Source organism: Suillus subaureus (assembly GCF_016647635.1).
Source record: "Suillus subaureus strain MN1 chromosome Unknown BJ212scaffold_21, whole genome shotgun sequence".
NCBI classification, from domain to species: Eukaryota; Fungi; Basidiomycota; class Agaricomycetes; order Boletales; family Suillaceae; genus Suillus; species Suillus subaureus.
Window position 1 is genome coordinate 38,642 of NW_024538577.1, and position 15,490 is coordinate 54,131.

The 15,490-nt window shown below is 47.9% G+C and overlaps 5 protein-coding genes across 5 annotated transcripts; 3 read left to right on the plus strand and 2 right to left on the minus strand.

Annotated features, from left to right (window-relative positions):
* Positions 1–518: 518 nt before the first annotated feature.
* On the plus strand, positions 519–1,216 carry BJ212DRAFT_1300567 (uncharacterized protein; the record flags this gene model as incomplete). Its single annotated transcript, XM_041333003.1, has 3 exons — positions 519–560; positions 610–747; positions 788–1,216. The coding sequence occupies 3 exons, from the start codon at positions 519–521 to the stop codon at positions 1,214–1,216; spliced, it is 609 nt and encodes a 202-aa protein (XP_041191699.1).
* A 1,709-nt stretch (positions 1,217–2,925) lies between these two features.
* Positions 2,926–4,412, minus strand: BJ212DRAFT_1362294 (Coproporphyrinogen III oxidase). The gene has a single exon (XM_041335945.1). The coding sequence runs from the start codon at positions 4,199–4,201 to the stop codon at positions 3,167–3,169; it is 1,035 nt and encodes a 344-aa protein (XP_041191700.1). The 5' UTR covers positions 4,202–4,412; the 3' UTR covers positions 2,926–3,166.
* An 808-nt stretch (positions 4,413–5,220) lies between these two features.
* Positions 5,221–6,491, plus strand: BJ212DRAFT_1274271 (uncharacterized protein; the record flags this gene model as incomplete). The annotated part of the gene is made up of 5 exons (XM_041331146.1): positions 5,221–5,481; positions 5,542–5,583; positions 5,630–5,922; positions 5,971–6,047; positions 6,100–6,491. 5 exons carry the CDS (start codon positions 5,221–5,223, stop codon positions 6,489–6,491), a joined length of 1,065 nt encoding a protein of 354 aa, XP_041191701.1.
* Positions 6,492–9,003: 2,512 nt separating this feature from the next.
* Positions 9,004–10,653, plus strand: BJ212DRAFT_1362300 (uncharacterized protein). The gene is made up of 9 exons (XM_041335946.1): positions 9,004–9,206; positions 9,256–9,271; positions 9,328–9,404; positions 9,457–9,470; positions 9,521–9,626; positions 9,677–9,706; positions 9,755–9,789; positions 9,842–9,918; positions 9,969–10,653. Exons 1-9 carry the CDS (start codon positions 9,100–9,102, stop codon positions 10,302–10,304), a joined length of 798 nt encoding a protein of 265 aa, XP_041191702.1. The 5' UTR covers positions 9,004–9,099; the 3' UTR covers positions 10,305–10,653.
* BJ212DRAFT_1513200 (glycoside hydrolase family 13 protein) lies at positions 10,243–13,210 on the minus strand (the record flags this gene model as incomplete). Its single annotated transcript, XM_041341660.1, has 12 exons — positions 10,243–10,950; positions 11,084–11,245; positions 11,295–11,403; positions 11,452–11,673; positions 11,741–11,972; positions 12,026–12,075; positions 12,120–12,223; positions 12,278–12,432; positions 12,554–12,680; positions 12,774–12,807; positions 12,866–12,958; positions 13,008–13,210. The coding sequence occupies 12 exons, from the start codon at positions 13,208–13,210 to the stop codon at positions 10,687–10,689; spliced, it is 1,755 nt and encodes a 584-aa protein (XP_041191703.1). The 3' UTR covers positions 10,243–10,686.
* Between the last annotated feature and the right edge of the window lie 2,280 nt (positions 13,211–15,490).

Below are 15,490 nucleotides of genomic sequence, written 5' to 3' on the forward strand. Positions count from 1 at the left end.
ATTGTTACCATTTTGTCAGGCGGCTGTAATAATATTTCAACTTGCTCATACGTCTCATTTGCAAGTGTATTGGGGTCAGGTTGGACTCGCAGAAGCTGCACAGGAAATAAACACTCGTCATTAGTGTTCGGTTTCACCCTCGAATGAAAACTTCCATTCCCCTCGTACAGCCACTCGCGCAGCGAATGAAACACCGGACGTTCTCGAATTGATCGACTATGGGGCTACCAGCGCCTTATCGACGAACGTGCGTTATATATACGTTCAAATCCGCAACAAACGTCTTTTTTTGGTCAGACGGTAGATCCGTGGCTTTATGGTTCCTGGTGTGCTCCGCCGCTCAGGAACACACGCACACGTCAGACTCAGAGTCGGGTACTCAAAGGTACATATATGATATCCAAATTTCCCCACTCGCCTACATATATAACGTCTATCGCATCGTGTACTGGTCAACGGTCAAGTCGAAATTTGCCCCACCTCAATCCAAATCCTGGTAACGGATCCAAGACTGAAGGATGGACTCCGCCGGCTTCTTCAAAGGGGATACAATGATGGAAGTGCGTACTTGTCATCTTGCATCGTTGAAAACGCTCCCATGAGGCATAGGTCTTCACAGTTCTAGCCAATTCTGGAACCGACGTCAAGAAAGTCCGGGACGCAGTGATATTATACATTGCACGGAAAAAGCAGAAGGGCCGGTCTGAACAACATATTCAAGATAAATTACTGCAACTCGAGGACAAGGTCAGTCATATTTTCTTATCCAACCCTTCAATGACACCAGATATTCCAGTTCAAGCATATCGAAATGTGGCATCCAGCATTCCAAGATGCGCGAGCATTATACCAGCTTCCCAAGTCAAAACACATTCCACCTCCTAAGTCCGTTATCCGTAAACAACATGAAAACGAGCTGCTTCATGTAATAGACATTGGACTGGTCCCCTCCCCTCTCAAGTTACCTGCGTCACCGTCGTGTAGCTCGCCAACCCCTAGCAGCTGGGATGGACCACCGCTGGGATTACAGGACCTACCATACGTGCTACCTGCCTTCTCTTGGGAAGACGAGAGTCTGGAATCTCGTGTGCATATTGCTCCATCGTCCCCTAGGCAAATAATTTCGTCCGACGCGCTTTCATTGCTCTCCCAATATGGTGACTCCGAAGGAGACGACGAGATCACAATGTTCCTATCCAACCTTGAGCAGAGCTAGCCAGAGTCGTAGACTCGTATCATACTCGACCTTATGCACGCCACGCCGTACGCTTCCTCCTGCCCCTTGTCTCACGCCCACTTAGCTCCTTCTCAACAATCAATAACTTACAACATTAAAGGGTTGTTGTGCTTGCTCTGCGTGTCGCCAACGCGTTGTTTGTCTACAAACGTTGTTACGCGCAGATCCTCACAGCACGTTGCTCTATTTCCCGAATCCCTTTACGGTTGCCTTAGGGCACACCGACAAAAAGGTGTCTTATGACTCATGACATATCGGTGGAGTCAGTCGCTAGCCTCGAACACTTTGCGTTAAACGAGCCACCCACTGATCATCCCGCTAAACGATAAACCCGAGGACATTCGCTGTAGATATCTTGGAAGTAATACAGCGGAGAAGGAGATTGATCTAGGTTATAATTTAAAATTATTCGTCAACAATATTACAAGTGTGCGTTTTCTTCCAGATCTCTGGTGAAGTTCAGCAGCAAAAATCAAACGGCGGTCACCGCTTACAGCCTATTGTCGGATAGGCGATGCATTGAAACAAAGTAAGAATAAAATATCTGTTAAACCGGTGCTCTTTCGGGCTCTATCACCATAAGATTAACCGCGCAGCAACTAAGCTTCATTCTACCTCCCCGCAATAAATATATATACGTAAGTATAAACTTTCACTGCCACATAGTATTCGAGAGGCTAAAGTCTCCCATATAAATTAATAATGACAAGCGGGGCAGTGCCTGTCACAAAAAGGATGACGGGCATATACTGGAAACGATAATAATTAGACTTGATGAGCAACAGCCCAACTTGCGGGGACAAGAAGATGCCCTTCAGGCCCGTGAACAATCTCAGCGGACGCCAAATGGCACAGTTCCGAGGATCTGAAATGTGCACGGAGGACATAACGACGGCACTTCACGACTCCGCACACAGAGCAGCAAACTTTTACTCTGAGATGAGCAAGGATATGCCTGGCCATGCTTCCCTTCTGGAGCATCTTGGAACAGTCGCCCCATGAGCAGCGTTGACTGGCACTGTCTGGACCAGTAATACCGTGCCTTCGGATGTGAGCAGAAATTGCACTGGGCGTCCCTTCTACACGCATGCCACAGAAACCCCCCTGTAATTTGCACTCATACACAACAACTGGTTGGCCACTTTGTTCGGCTCGAAACAAAGTTTCGGGATCGACATTAACGTCGATGTGGACAGGCATGTATCAGATAGCGGATCGTTGAAGGACAGAAGCTGCCAGATGAGCTTGTGAGAATGATTATGCTGCTGGCCAGCATTAATGATCGAATTACTCTTTAGAAATATGTACCAACGCACCAGAGGATTTCAAGTCGATTAAGAAGAATGCGATTAGAGAAATTTAGAATGCTACAAGTAGGGAGGGCCGAATTATAAGTGAAACGCCCATCCCCCCGGCTACAAAGCCCTACAGCATATATGCCTCGAGGCCATCAAGTGTGAGATCTGTACGCCGAGCGAGGTCAGACATAAGTGAATATCGTAAACTTGCCAACTGCCACTTGCCGTTCTCAAACATTTTAGTAAACGAATATCGGGCCTCTTACTCATCAGAATATGGTTCATTGCTGTGATCCGATGAAAGTGGATCGGGCGAAAACCCACAACGGTAACCACGCCCGCAAGCTTTCTTTCTAATAGAACTCCGAATCAGGGAACCTGCCAGTTTCCCTTTACGTTGATTCCAGTGCTCCCTGTCGTACCAAATACGACTTTATCGGCACATAAAACAATGTTTGTGGCTTACTAATCCTCTGATGGGCGGCTAGTCTGCCAGGGTATATTTTCGACTACGATCAAATCACCGAGTACTTCGTACTTGGCGCGACGCTTCCGAGATTTATCATCAGGCTGCAACAGATAGCTAAGTATTCATGTGAAGAGACCATCAGAAATGCACAGCAAGACAGACCTAGACCCAAGACTTTGGGGATTTGAGCACCTCCATCATCTTTCCTTCCGCCGAATCACTCTCTTCAAACATATCTGACATATACTCCCACCTTGCCATTTCTGGCATTCCCATCAGCACGTTCTCCGCATTGACTCCGGGTGCAGCCAATCCAAATTTAATTCCCCTCTCACAAACGAGGTTGAATTCAACATACCGCCCACGTCGAAGAAGCTGCCAACGACGCATACGCTCATCTGAAGGCATGATTTTCCGGCGATTGAGAATGCCCATATACGAGGAGGGGAATGCATCTCCGAGAGCACGTACGAAGGCGAATATGTCATCTGCTGTGCGGAGACGGGCTTCGCCATCTACGGAGCCTAGAATAGCGTTCATTTCGTCATTTAGATCATCAAATCTGATCCCTCCAATACCACGATACTCCTTGCGATGGGGAATGAAGAAATGATCGTCGCAAGACTGTTTGAATTTGGGATATAGGGCTGTCCCATAGGCGTCGCAAACCGCCTTCAGCGTCCCATGGAACTCCTTTCCATCCTCCTCGAACAGGTATGACGGCGAGAGATCCGTGATGCCACCAAACCACCACCCAACAACCTTTGCATCCTTCTCTGTGGAATCCATTACTTCAAAGTACCTGTAGTTTGCGTGCACACTTGGTGCATTCGGGTTGCGAGGATGTACGATTAAGCTGATACCGCCAGCAAAGAAGGGGAGGGCAGTCATAGTATTGGCATCCAGGGATGAATGCTCGCTGCTCATCTGCTTGATCGCAGCTGGGGGGAGTGTACCGTGAATCATGGAGATATTGACACCGGCTTTTTCGTAGGTAGCATCATCTCCGGAGGAGGCATATGTGCACGAGATGCCACCACCGCCTTGTGGACGTGACCAGGTATCGCGTTTGAACTGACACGGAGGGATTGAGGCATCCTCAAGAGCATTGATGATGCCGTCCTGGAGTTGGGTGATGTAGTCAATCACGCGCTGCCGCATCGTGGTCGGGATAGGCGACGACTCGGCATTCGACATCTTTTCTTTATGTGGGTGGCGATCAATGATTGCGCAGGAATCAAACTTATGCCTATCTTGCAAGTAGCCTAATTGTTCCCTAGTATAAAACCACGGAAACAACTCACGTCTAGGATCTCTGAGTCTTAGGATGCTCAAGATGATACTTATCGTAGAGTGTTAATATGTGAGATTAAAAGACTAACTTAGTACATAGTACCACCACCTAGGCCCGCACTGACAGCTGTGATCACGCGGGGGCTGGAGCGGACCAGATGATTTTATATATGCTCCCGCATTGGGAAGCTTCTAAATCACAATATTTCGAAGCGAATAATACGTACAGTAGTAACCGGTTGACTCCGGTTGACCACTGGCCATGCCAGTCGTGCATTAATCATGCATCATGGACGACTGCCGCAACGTGCGCAGTGACTCGGAGGCTCAATTGTTATCGCATTGGAGCGGCATTCGAGCTCAAGTACTTTACATAAACGGTAGGGTTCTTTGGGCGGTGGGTCTTCCGCCTCCTGAGATCACTCAGATTTGGCATCGTGGAGACATTCATGAACTTCTTTCATGATCAACACGAACTTATAATTGTTCTACCTTTTTCAAGGTTGGCCGTGACTAGGTGAGTCTTTCGTTATCGTATTGCTTTTCTGCTCATTCCTCCAGCGAAGTTTACAATAATATCGTATTGGTTTTGACTCTCACTGGTGATTTATGCGACATACGAGGATTTGAAACTATTTGAATTCTGCAGCCGTTGAGCGGTCTCCGCTCCTCCATAAAAAGTTCCCGCGGGACAACGAAGGACACTAACAACAATTTTGGGTCGCTTGCCCAGGCCTGCTCTTGCAGCCGGCCGCGGGCTATACGGCTTCCTTGCGTGCGGGATGAAATTTCCATCAAGTTCCCACTGACGATATTTTTTTGATCTGACACTTGATTTAGTCAGTGTCCTTGGTGCCTGGGTCACCCTTATAAGCGAACGGACTCACCGGAACTCACTCAGCTGTCACGGCGAGACACCTATCATGTCAAGCAATATAACCACACCTTCCCCGGCCATTATAGTGCCTCCTCCGCCTCCGCCTGGGACTAATTACATTGCAGTAATACAACCATCTCTGAACTCGATCATGATTGGGCACACCTTCACCATCATCCTGATTCCCCTGATTTTTGCGCTCTTTTACTTTTCCACTCCGCTTTCACGAAGAAGACCCATATTCATTCTCAATGTCATAGCCATCATTCTGGCGTTCACTGCTGGGGTCATGATTGACAGTCTTGCGGTCAGTATCATCGTTGTCTTTTACACATGTATATCATATATCATATTGATTCATTCGCAGATTCATTCAATGCTGTCTCCATTGAACCCATGGCCGCCATCAGTACGATTTTTTTTCTTTCACCGCCGCTTCTTACATTCTCATCCAGATTAACATCGCTATTGGAATTATAGGCGCATTTCAATCGATCCTTGTTGACCTCATCCTTCTGCTGCGTCTTACACTGATCTACCCTTACACTATTGTGGGCCCGAAACGCTTCGCCCTCGTCGCCGCACTTCCTGTACTCTTGAAAATCGCGCGTCTCGTCAACATGTTCATATTCATTAAAGTTCTTGCGGATGCTGCGCGTGGCCCAACAGGGAGTGAAAATATTGCAGTGGTGTGGGCCACCACACCCTGCCTCAAGATTGAGTGGTCAGCTCAGCTTGTCGATAATGCGTGGGTGTTTCAGCTTTGAGAGTAGGTCAGATCGTTGAAAGATTGCAGCTATGCCTCCATAGCCTTCCTCTGGGCAATCCGCCTTCGAAGAAATTATAGATCAAGTGAAGTCAGCCCACGGAGGAGTACGTTGCCAATTTTTGTAGGGGTCAAGTTTATGTTAACACTGATATCTAGCGACGTTTGGACAACGCCTACGCACTCTTTTCTACATAGCGGTCTCTAACTTCGTCTTCCCTTCTCTCTTGTCCCTCGCACAGCTGGTTGTTGTGTACAAAAACGTATACGTCCTCACAGTCAACGAGATCGTGCTCGTCAACACCATGGTTGCTGTCATTGGTGTCGTGTTTGCGACCGTATGGGCCGGCTCTGTAAACTACCAAGACGAGAAAACCGAGCCCGACGTGTTTGAAAAAGCGCACATGTCATTCGATGGACCAGGAACGTGGAAAGTCGCCACAGTCCAGCCTAATTTGACAATGGGATCCACGGCTATCACTGAACAGACGCGCAGCGCTCGTGGGGAGGCGATCAGGCTCGTTGACACGAATCAAACTTCAGGTGGGTAATCGGCAAATCCTTTCGGGATCATTAATCCTAACTCTCCATTTATAGACATCTTTTCGAAAACTCCTGCAGGAGATTCACGAGGACAAGGGGCTCTCTGATTAGCTCTAGTCCCATAAAATATCTTAGGCGCCTACATGCATTGTATGCAATCGTGGCAAGCATGCAAAAATGGAGTAGAGGTGCCATGGTGTCAATGCTATACAGATGAGTTATTCGTTAACGCGTCAACACCTCTTATGGTGCGCAAACACGCGCAACGACAACAAAAATTGTCGGGGTGAAACGGATAATTAGGTTACATTGTCACATCTGCTTGACTTTGGTGCCTATTCGAGTGAAGCATGAGAAGTCAAAACTTGAATATCACACCATACCGTTCGACCTATTGTGGTGCAATGAGATCATCCGATTAATTTCTTGAAGTTGACAATGAACTGTAGGAGAGGAGGGTGGAAAAGGAAGACTACACTCTGAGTTAGGCAGGTAAGCTTAAGCTATCACTCTTACCAAGACAAGCTGCGTGGGATGAGAAACGCAGTGACTAGGTCAAGCAGCTGTAGCATGATTGAGACGCGAGGTCCGCAGGAGGGAACCCGGTAATATCATCGCAATGTTGCATTTGTTGATGTTCATTGAATGCTAGGTAGCGGTTACCACAAGACAAGTTCAGACAACCACGCAGGCATCACCCTAGAATTGTGGCTAAAGGTAACTTCCGCTCCAGGTACGCGGTATTTCACATCGGAGGCAAAAGCATGAACGAAACATGACACTGCCCTATCAGGTCAGAGTTGATGCACCAATTCAAGCTGTCTTCGTGCCGCCGTGTCCCCCTTTAGCTACTCAGCTATCGCGGGGGTCGGAGAAACAATGCCTTTCGTGCTAGCATTGCTTGCACAACCAAACAAACACAACGCACATACTCATCACCGGGCCGATTGTGACCTACCCCTTTCTCAATCAGCTGTGCCAGATCCTAGGCAGTGTCCTTAGGTGTCCTTGAGCTCGGTTTGGTTCATGTTTTTCTTTGCTTCCAATTTGACACCCTGCCTGCTCAGGGATCTGATTCCGAGAGTTAGGTAGGTCGCCGTCCGCTGTGGTCGTGGGGCACGTAGTTGACGACATGTGGAGGTCTGTTGGCAGCGAGGAATCAGGGAGGAAGGAAATGATGGGATATGAACACCGTTCTGCAGAAGTCAAAATGGTCTTGGAAGTCATGTGCATAGAAGGAAACCTCTACCTGTGAGCAACGTGTTAACTAGTAGGGCATACGCTTGAAACAACGAGTCACTCAAAAAATCGAATGTCCAGAACGGCGGTTATTACAGGCAACCAAACTCGAACACAAAGAATTTAAGATCGTCCCTAGCGCTGAGGCTTGAATGGGCTTGAAAGCATGAGGTCCTGGGAAGACGTCCGAGTCTCGAGAATGGTCCCCATTTCTATCCGTTGAGAGAAAGACTGAAAACATTGGTTTATCTGACGAGTCAGCAGTGGTCATTTTAATAATCAATAGGTTAGAACGTACTTGCCAATTAACCTCCTTGCCAGTAGTCATTCGGGGAGCCAATCCTGGGCAGCTGTGTGATCGCGAACTGCCAGATCCCGGTGGCCCAGTGTCGTCTGTCGACTGCACTTTAGAAGCAGTGCCGGAACTTTAGAAGCACAACAATATCGATACCGTTGACAAAATACATTGATGATGGATGTGATAAGTGATGTGAGCTAGACGCAGGACTCCACGTGCCACGCCGCCATGCATCAATATGAAGAATTGCAGCCGCTTTCCTCGCGCCAATTGTAGGCGACAATAAAGTTTTTGTGCATATCCTGATACTGGCACTTATGGGCCTGGGGTTCACTTCATCGGCTTGGGTTACAGCTGGGTTCCATTGCACCACAATCCAAGTAGAAGACAGTACATCCAGCGTGGTACGACTTGGTTGAACTTGGCGGCCGGCTTGAAAATTCATCGTTCCTATGAAGTCAAACATCTCTATGTAACCCCTACCGCCACATTTATGTGAGATTCATGTTGTGATTAACATATAGTATAGTCCACTATCAATATGTTCATCAGTTCGCTATGGTGTACTTGAAGACTGAAAGACATTGAAACGCTCAGTGCCGGGACACACCTACTGGATAGAGGACGAGTTTGCGAAGTTCTTGATATCAGAAGATACGATACTCTCGCATTACTTGAACCAGATACATACAGTCTCGAAGCCAACACACTCGGAGTTGGAGATCAAAATCCTCGGACCCGTGTTGGATGGATGCACACTGCAGCTCGATCGAGTAAAGAGTTCAATTCTGTGCGAACACCGTGACCATATTTTTGACCTGAAAATGAGATGGATCAACAGTTTAAAAAAACGCAATGCAAGGACAAGCTCTCCGTCGAGGGAGAAATTGCGGAGATGAAGCTGCCCTCAGCATCCTCGTTGTAGACTCGGTCAACTGACCGAAAAAGAAGCAGCGTTTTTGGCGTTTCGAGCAATTTTGTATAGCCACATGCAAACAGCTGTTCGGTAACCATTTTGCTTTTCTACCACTTACCACCGCTCATTCATTCGTTTACTACCCCCTTCCTTTCCTTTCACAATGCCAGGTCTCATGGCGTTCTCTCTCTTTTTCTCATTCTTTCTTGGCATTTTTTCGGCTATTGGAATCGGTGCGTCTGAAACACATACCATAAAGTTTATCAACCAGTATGTCACACATGAAGGAATTACGCCACAATTCTGACATAAATCACAGATGTGGCCACGGAACCGTGAGCTGCACCCCTCAACCCGTGCGGGGAAATAATTAGCTCACATTTTTCTCTAGCCATGCTTGGTCGTGAATGGCCAAAACGTATCTACTGGACAAGACTATGTCGTCAATGGCATATTTTCCGGAATCGCGTGAGCTTCACTCCTTCCTCCTGCGATGTTGGCTCAACCATATGTCCACCAGATACTTACAGACTGGTAAGTAAAGCACTCATATATGTATCGTGTCAAGTCAAACATCTACACAGGTCAGTGTAATACTAATGGCGAAGATTGCACGTTGGTCGAGATGAACTTGGTCAACCCAGCCTGTGCGGGGTGTGGCTCCAGCGTCGATATTTCACTCATTGATCCGTGAGCTTCTTTTTTGTGAACACAGATCTACCCTCACCACTTCTGCTTAGTCATATTTTCAATGTGGAGGCCTCTTTTGCGTGAGTATGCAGATTTCCACACATATTAACGTCCTGACAACCGGATAGGTATTACAACGGATGTGACGGACTTGGAGCTGATTGTAAGTCATGTCTGGTATGAAATCCATGTTTATGCTTACAAATCGCTTCAAGGCAACAACGCCGACTGTGCCGTAGCTTTCTATGCACCAGAAGACTGGTATGCCCAGCGTCAATGTGAAGTTAATAATGTATGTAGCTTTGAAATACCGGATTCACAAACTAATCAGTGGTGACACAGGTGGACCTCCTCATTGCATTTTGCGCCAACGCATCCGAGATTATATTGGGTGGGAGTGCTCCTTCTTCAGCCTCTTCGAGCTCCACCGTCCTGAGCACCCAATTGCCATCAACCACTGCGACATCGACAAGGACAACTCTATCGAACCCTGCAACGTCGCAGAATAATCCACCTACCACCACCCATGTCAGTGGTACACCATCCTCCACTGGTAGCAGTAACCCGTCGTCCAGCCCCAAAAAATGTCAGACGCGGCCAAACAGCACCGGCACTCTTGCAAAGCGCGAACCTACGGGACTCGCGGCAAAGATGCACCGCCAGCGTCGGTCCTTCTGAGGATGATGCGCTTTGCCCATCCTTTATTTTTTTTACAGTTATTGATTAACTGCGAGCGAGATTGCTGTTTTTGCTATGTAGTTTCTGCAGAATGTCTTGACATAGTCTGATGTTTTGTATATCCAGCCCTACTTCACATTCACGCATGCGTGAATTCCATTCATCGGGAGGACGCCCAGGTGGCATTCTAGATGTTATTTTGTTCTCCATTGTGTAGCCGGTCTTAGCTTCCTCAATGCCACCATAGATATATTGTCTCCTTTGTGTTTTCCTGCTGACCTGGCTGCGAAGTCGTCAGATCCTTCATGTCTTCCATTGAAATTTTATGATACGATGTATGAACATGCGTATTACACGCTTTGTGAATGCAAGTCGCATTTAATCAAATCAACAACGCCTCCCGGACATACACCCGCCCCTCATAGTCCCTTAGAGTGACCTTTTCCTCCAGTCCGATCCCCTCACCCTCGTAGTTGCCCAAAACGAATGCGTACCCTGCCACTCCTCCGATGGCCTTCCCCAGGTCAACCTCGGCCTTCCCCTCCTTGAAATTAAGCAGCACTAGCGCAGACGTAGACTCATGGTTCCGTGTGTACGCAAACACCTGTTCATGTGCGTCGAGAAGCATTACGAAGTCGCCAAAGATCTTGGTGTGGGCACGCGTCAGCATTAGAGGAATGGAAGGGGTAGGTGCGGAGATGTAGATAGAAATGAAGGATGATAGTCGAAGTTGAGTTAGAACGGACTGCATGCAGCATAACATATTTGGAATGACTTACGAGAGCATCGTGCGTCTTCCGCACCTTCAACGCGCGCTTCCAGAATGCGTGCACGCTGGTTTCATCACCGATCTGTTGTTCAGCGTTGCACTCTGGATAATCGTCGTTTACGCGCATCCATGGTGTACCAGTCGTGAAGCCTCCATGTACACTCGCGTTCCACTGTAATATTAAACGAGATCATGGAAGGAAGAGATAAAATAGATCTCACCTGCATCGGCGTCCTTGCGTGATCGCGCGCCTTTTGCGCGAAACTGTCGAGAAGATCAGACATTTCAACGTCCTCCTTCCCTTGCGCTTTCTGTCTCTGCTCTTTAATCCTATTCCATCCTTAGCACTTGGGCCCACCTATAGAAAATACAACCCACAAACTCCAATAGTTTTGACTCGCCACATCTTTGTATTCCTCGATCCCCCATGTTCGTGGGAAGTTCTTGAGACCAAGTTCCTGCCCCTGGTACACGTATAGTGTCCCTGTCTGAGTGATCTCAAAGATAGCGAGCATTTTGGCGGAGATGGCACGCCACTGCGCCGAGTCGTTCCCAAAGCGCGACACCGACCGCGCGTGGTCATGGTTCTCAATGAAAACCCTTTGATCGCGCCAAGCAAGATGAAACATCATTAGTCCAACTTCCGTTGATATCACGAAGAACTCACGCATTCCAGAACCCATCATCGCGCATGAAACGTTGCCAGCGACCAACGATTGCCTTGAGCTCTGCAAGCGCCCAAGGTTTCCTAAGGAGTGGTGATTCGGAGGGCGAGTCAATATCCATGAGCTCGAAGTGGAAGACCATGTTGAGCTCGCGGTTCTGCGGAAGGACGTATGCGGCGAGCTCGGACGCCTCATGTGTGAAGGGCGTTTCGCCGACCGTGATGAGGTCGTGGTCTGTGGGAGTTCGGTTAGTTAATGAGAGGATATGGGGAAAGGAAGGGACCCACGCGAGAGGACTTCGGTATGCATTTGTTTGATGTATTTGTGGACCTGCGGACTGGGGAGGTCGAGCAGTGTTCGAGTAGAGATGAACGAACTCACCCATTCGCGAAGTACATGCTGGCAGGCTGGTAATTCTGCGCGTGATCCACCAGAGGCGCATCGGGGAGACCATCCGTCTTCGAGATGAGATTGATCACGTCCATCTGTGGTAATGCCCGTTGTTTTGTGAAAGAAGTAGGGGGAGAGAATGCACGTACGCGGAACCCGTCACACCCTCTGCGTACCCAGAATCGCATGACGTCCCAGACGGCGGAACGCACAATAGGGTTGTCCCAGTTCAAGTCCGGTTGCTTAGACACGTACAGGTGGAGATAGTACTCCCCAGTTGCGGGGTCACGTTCCCAGGCGGAGCCTGTCACACAGTATGAATTGACAACGAAACCGTTAGACCGAGTTAGTGGTCCGAAGTGACAAGAAAGATGGGATGACCGCTATCGCCATGCAAGGAGGTCAAGGGCAACGGATTCACTTACCCTGAAACACGCTCTTCCAGTTGTTCGGCGGAAGTTCTACCCCGTCGACAACCTTACCAGGACGCCAGATGTACCAATCGCGTTTTGGGTCATTTTTGCTTGATTTTGAGGTGGTGAACCAGGCGTGCTGTCAATATGTATGTAATCAGTCCACGAAAATAATTGGTAGAAACCGGAACCATATGGTAAGCCAGAAAGATAAAAGGTCAAGGGGGCTTGCCTCGTCGGACGTATGATTCACCACCAGATCCATCCTGTCAAAAAGACCCGGGTTGACACCGAGAAACAGGTTAGGGCTCGAACGATACACACATAAGCTTCATCCCCCGTGTGTGCACGCCTTCGAGAAGGCGATCCCAGTCTTCAAGGGTGCCATAGCGCGAATCAATGTCCTCATAGTCAGAACTGAGGTGGTTAAAGCATGAAGTACCAAAAAGTAACGATTAGCGCTCACATATCATAGCCCATATCAGCCAATGGGCTGCGATAAATCGGGCTAAGCCATATAACGTCCACACCAAGATCCTTGAGATAGTCAAGTTTGGCGATGATGCCTGCGAGATCGCCAGTCCCATCACCGTTTGCGTCAAGGAATGATGCTGGATAAATCTGGTAGACGGTTGCAGATTTCCACCAGGGATGTGGTGGCGTGGGCATTGTGGACAAGGATTAGAGTGCAAATGCGATGGACTGGAGCAGGGTATATATATAAGATAGATGCGTGATACAAGATATGAAATATAATACATGAGCGTGACCCGAATTCGAACACGAGGCCATGCATCTGCCAGGGTGAATGATTAGCGCTATAGCTTCGGCGGGCCCAGCCATGCATGAATATGTAAACTCCACACATGGTGACATTTATGAACTTCTGAGTGCCACTCCACCAGTGCCTGTCTAAGAACAACTTCGGGGCGCGGGGAGATACATCGTGGCAAACGACAAATTGCGTTGACACATCAAAGTAACCAATAGGCAGTGACTGTAAACACACCATATCAATCGTTTAGCCATAAATTTTGGAAGTGACCTAGTTGCGCTTACAATATCAATGATTCAACTTCGTCGCATGTCTTCGACGTGAGATATCTTCTGCTGCACGTCCTTAACACCTTTAGACGTCTGATCCTAACCCCCCATTGTCAGACCTTGAAAAAGAAACTTGTCCTTCTTGTCATCTGTGCCCATTCTTGGAATGTAAAATAGTCAAATGTCGTATGGTGAGGTGCTTTGATTGATTCAATGACTGGCGGGCTGGTCCGAGACCGACTGGAAGGCTCCTTGCAACCGGAAGGTGGGGAAAAATTCTGTGTTCTACATAACAAGCTAATCAGTCCATGTATGAGTCAGGCGAACGATGATCGCTGTCTATCGCATTTCCGTACTCACGGAGCTGGTCCGACTCGGACAAGTCGTAAGCGGCGTGGCGTGCTCGATCTGAACAGGTGTTTCGTTTTTGGTAGGCGTCGCGACAATATTAGTAGGAAGAGCTGCTGCGGAGGTGGGTACTCGCTGTGTCCTACAGTGCTCCACAACCTCTTTTCGCAGCTCGGGACTGACCACAAGGAGGTCGTCAGCGCTTCAGCAGCTAGATCATCATATGAATTACGTCCGAGATCTCACCATTTGAAAGGGAGAATCGGAGTACTCATGAAGAAACATGAATTTCTTGTCCGAAGAGCTTGTACTGGTTCGTGAGGCTTCATAAATCAAAGTCGACCAGAAGCACACACTAGCAGCTGGTCAGTATATGGATGTGAACATTAATGCCATAGAACTGTAACTTGCAAGTCTATGTTGGGAGGCCCTCGGTGATTTCAATTTCACTGTCTGTACAGAGTCGAAGTTCGTTCGCCTCAACGCTGGCAAGTTCGTCGTTGTCGAAGTTGCCGTTAGCGTGTAGCCCGATGTTTTCGTGTCTGGTTGTGACTGCGCAGAAATCACGTTACATGTTCTACAGCGATAAAGGTTGCTTTCTGTCTTACTAGGGGTCGGCGTTGCCGACTTTTTACCTTGCGGAGCTCTTTCGCTTAATTTGACTTGCCCACAATATCAACAGGGCCAAATATCTTTGATTACTCGCCGTTCAGACGCACAACATTCTGAGCATGATACAAAAGGCTGTAAACTTTCATATGGGTCCATATTCACCTTCATTAAAACGTCTCTCGGCGTCTTCTACCAGTTCTCGCATTCTTTCGTCTTCTATACGAAGATCTTCCAAAGGGTGTCGAAGGGGTCTACGATGTAGCTTAGCGTGTTCGAATTGCTGAAGACTTCCAACGCCGAATGTGCTTTTATATTTAGTATGTTTAATTCGTTATGTGCATTATTTATCGTTGATGAGTGTCTCATCAGTCGAACGCCAATCTCGCGGCACTCCTCATATCTTCATTCAGACTGCGGCCGCTGTCCAAGAAGCCTTTGAGTCTAGCGGGTCTCGAATGATTTATACAGACTCTCCTACCATCCTTGCAGATCAAGTGTTATGTGCAGATCCAGCAGAGTTTAATCGTACGTCAGTTAGTTATATGTTGGCGTCTTTTACCCTAATTTATTACTGAGGAATCGCTCAGAAAATGGCACGCGACTTAGATACTATAGTGGTGTATGCAGATACACTTCTGTTAGTAGAACGGTTGAGAGATGCTGCTCTCAAAATTCCTCGAGTGGTCAGTTAAGAAATTGGTGCTTGGGCTGTTTGTCTGACAATTAACTTACGGACTTTCTGTGTTCTCTTTTGCTGCATTTTTGATAATGGTTATGTCGTTCGTTCGTCGTATTGTCCGCTGTGAATGAAGTCCATGACACCTGTTGTGATGACATAATCTGAGTTAGTCATTTGCTCGTGTCTAATTGCGGAATGCGCCAGGCTGTTGACTTTCATACAGAAATGACGGCAAGCAGCTACATTTGTAGAATCGCAGGTCAGAC

Bases quoted from the DNA above. Each gene is read 5' to 3' on its own strand.
- BJ212DRAFT_1362294 (XM_041335945.1), bottom strand. From the start codon at position 4,201: ATGTCGAATGCCGAGTCGTCGCCTATCCCGACCACGATGCGGCAGCGC.
- BJ212DRAFT_1362300 (XM_041335946.1), top strand. From the start codon at position 9,100: ATGCCAGGTCTCATGGCGTTCTCTCTCTTTTTCTCATTCTTTCTTGGC. The intron at 9,627-9,676 runs GTGAGCTTCTTT...ACTTCTGCTTAG, and splicing joins GATATTTCACTCATTGATCC to TCATATTTTCAATGTGGAGG. The intron at 9,919-9,968 runs GTATGTAGCTTT...GTGGTGACACAG, and splicing joins GTCAATGTGAAGTTAATAAT to GTGGACCTCCTCATTGCATT.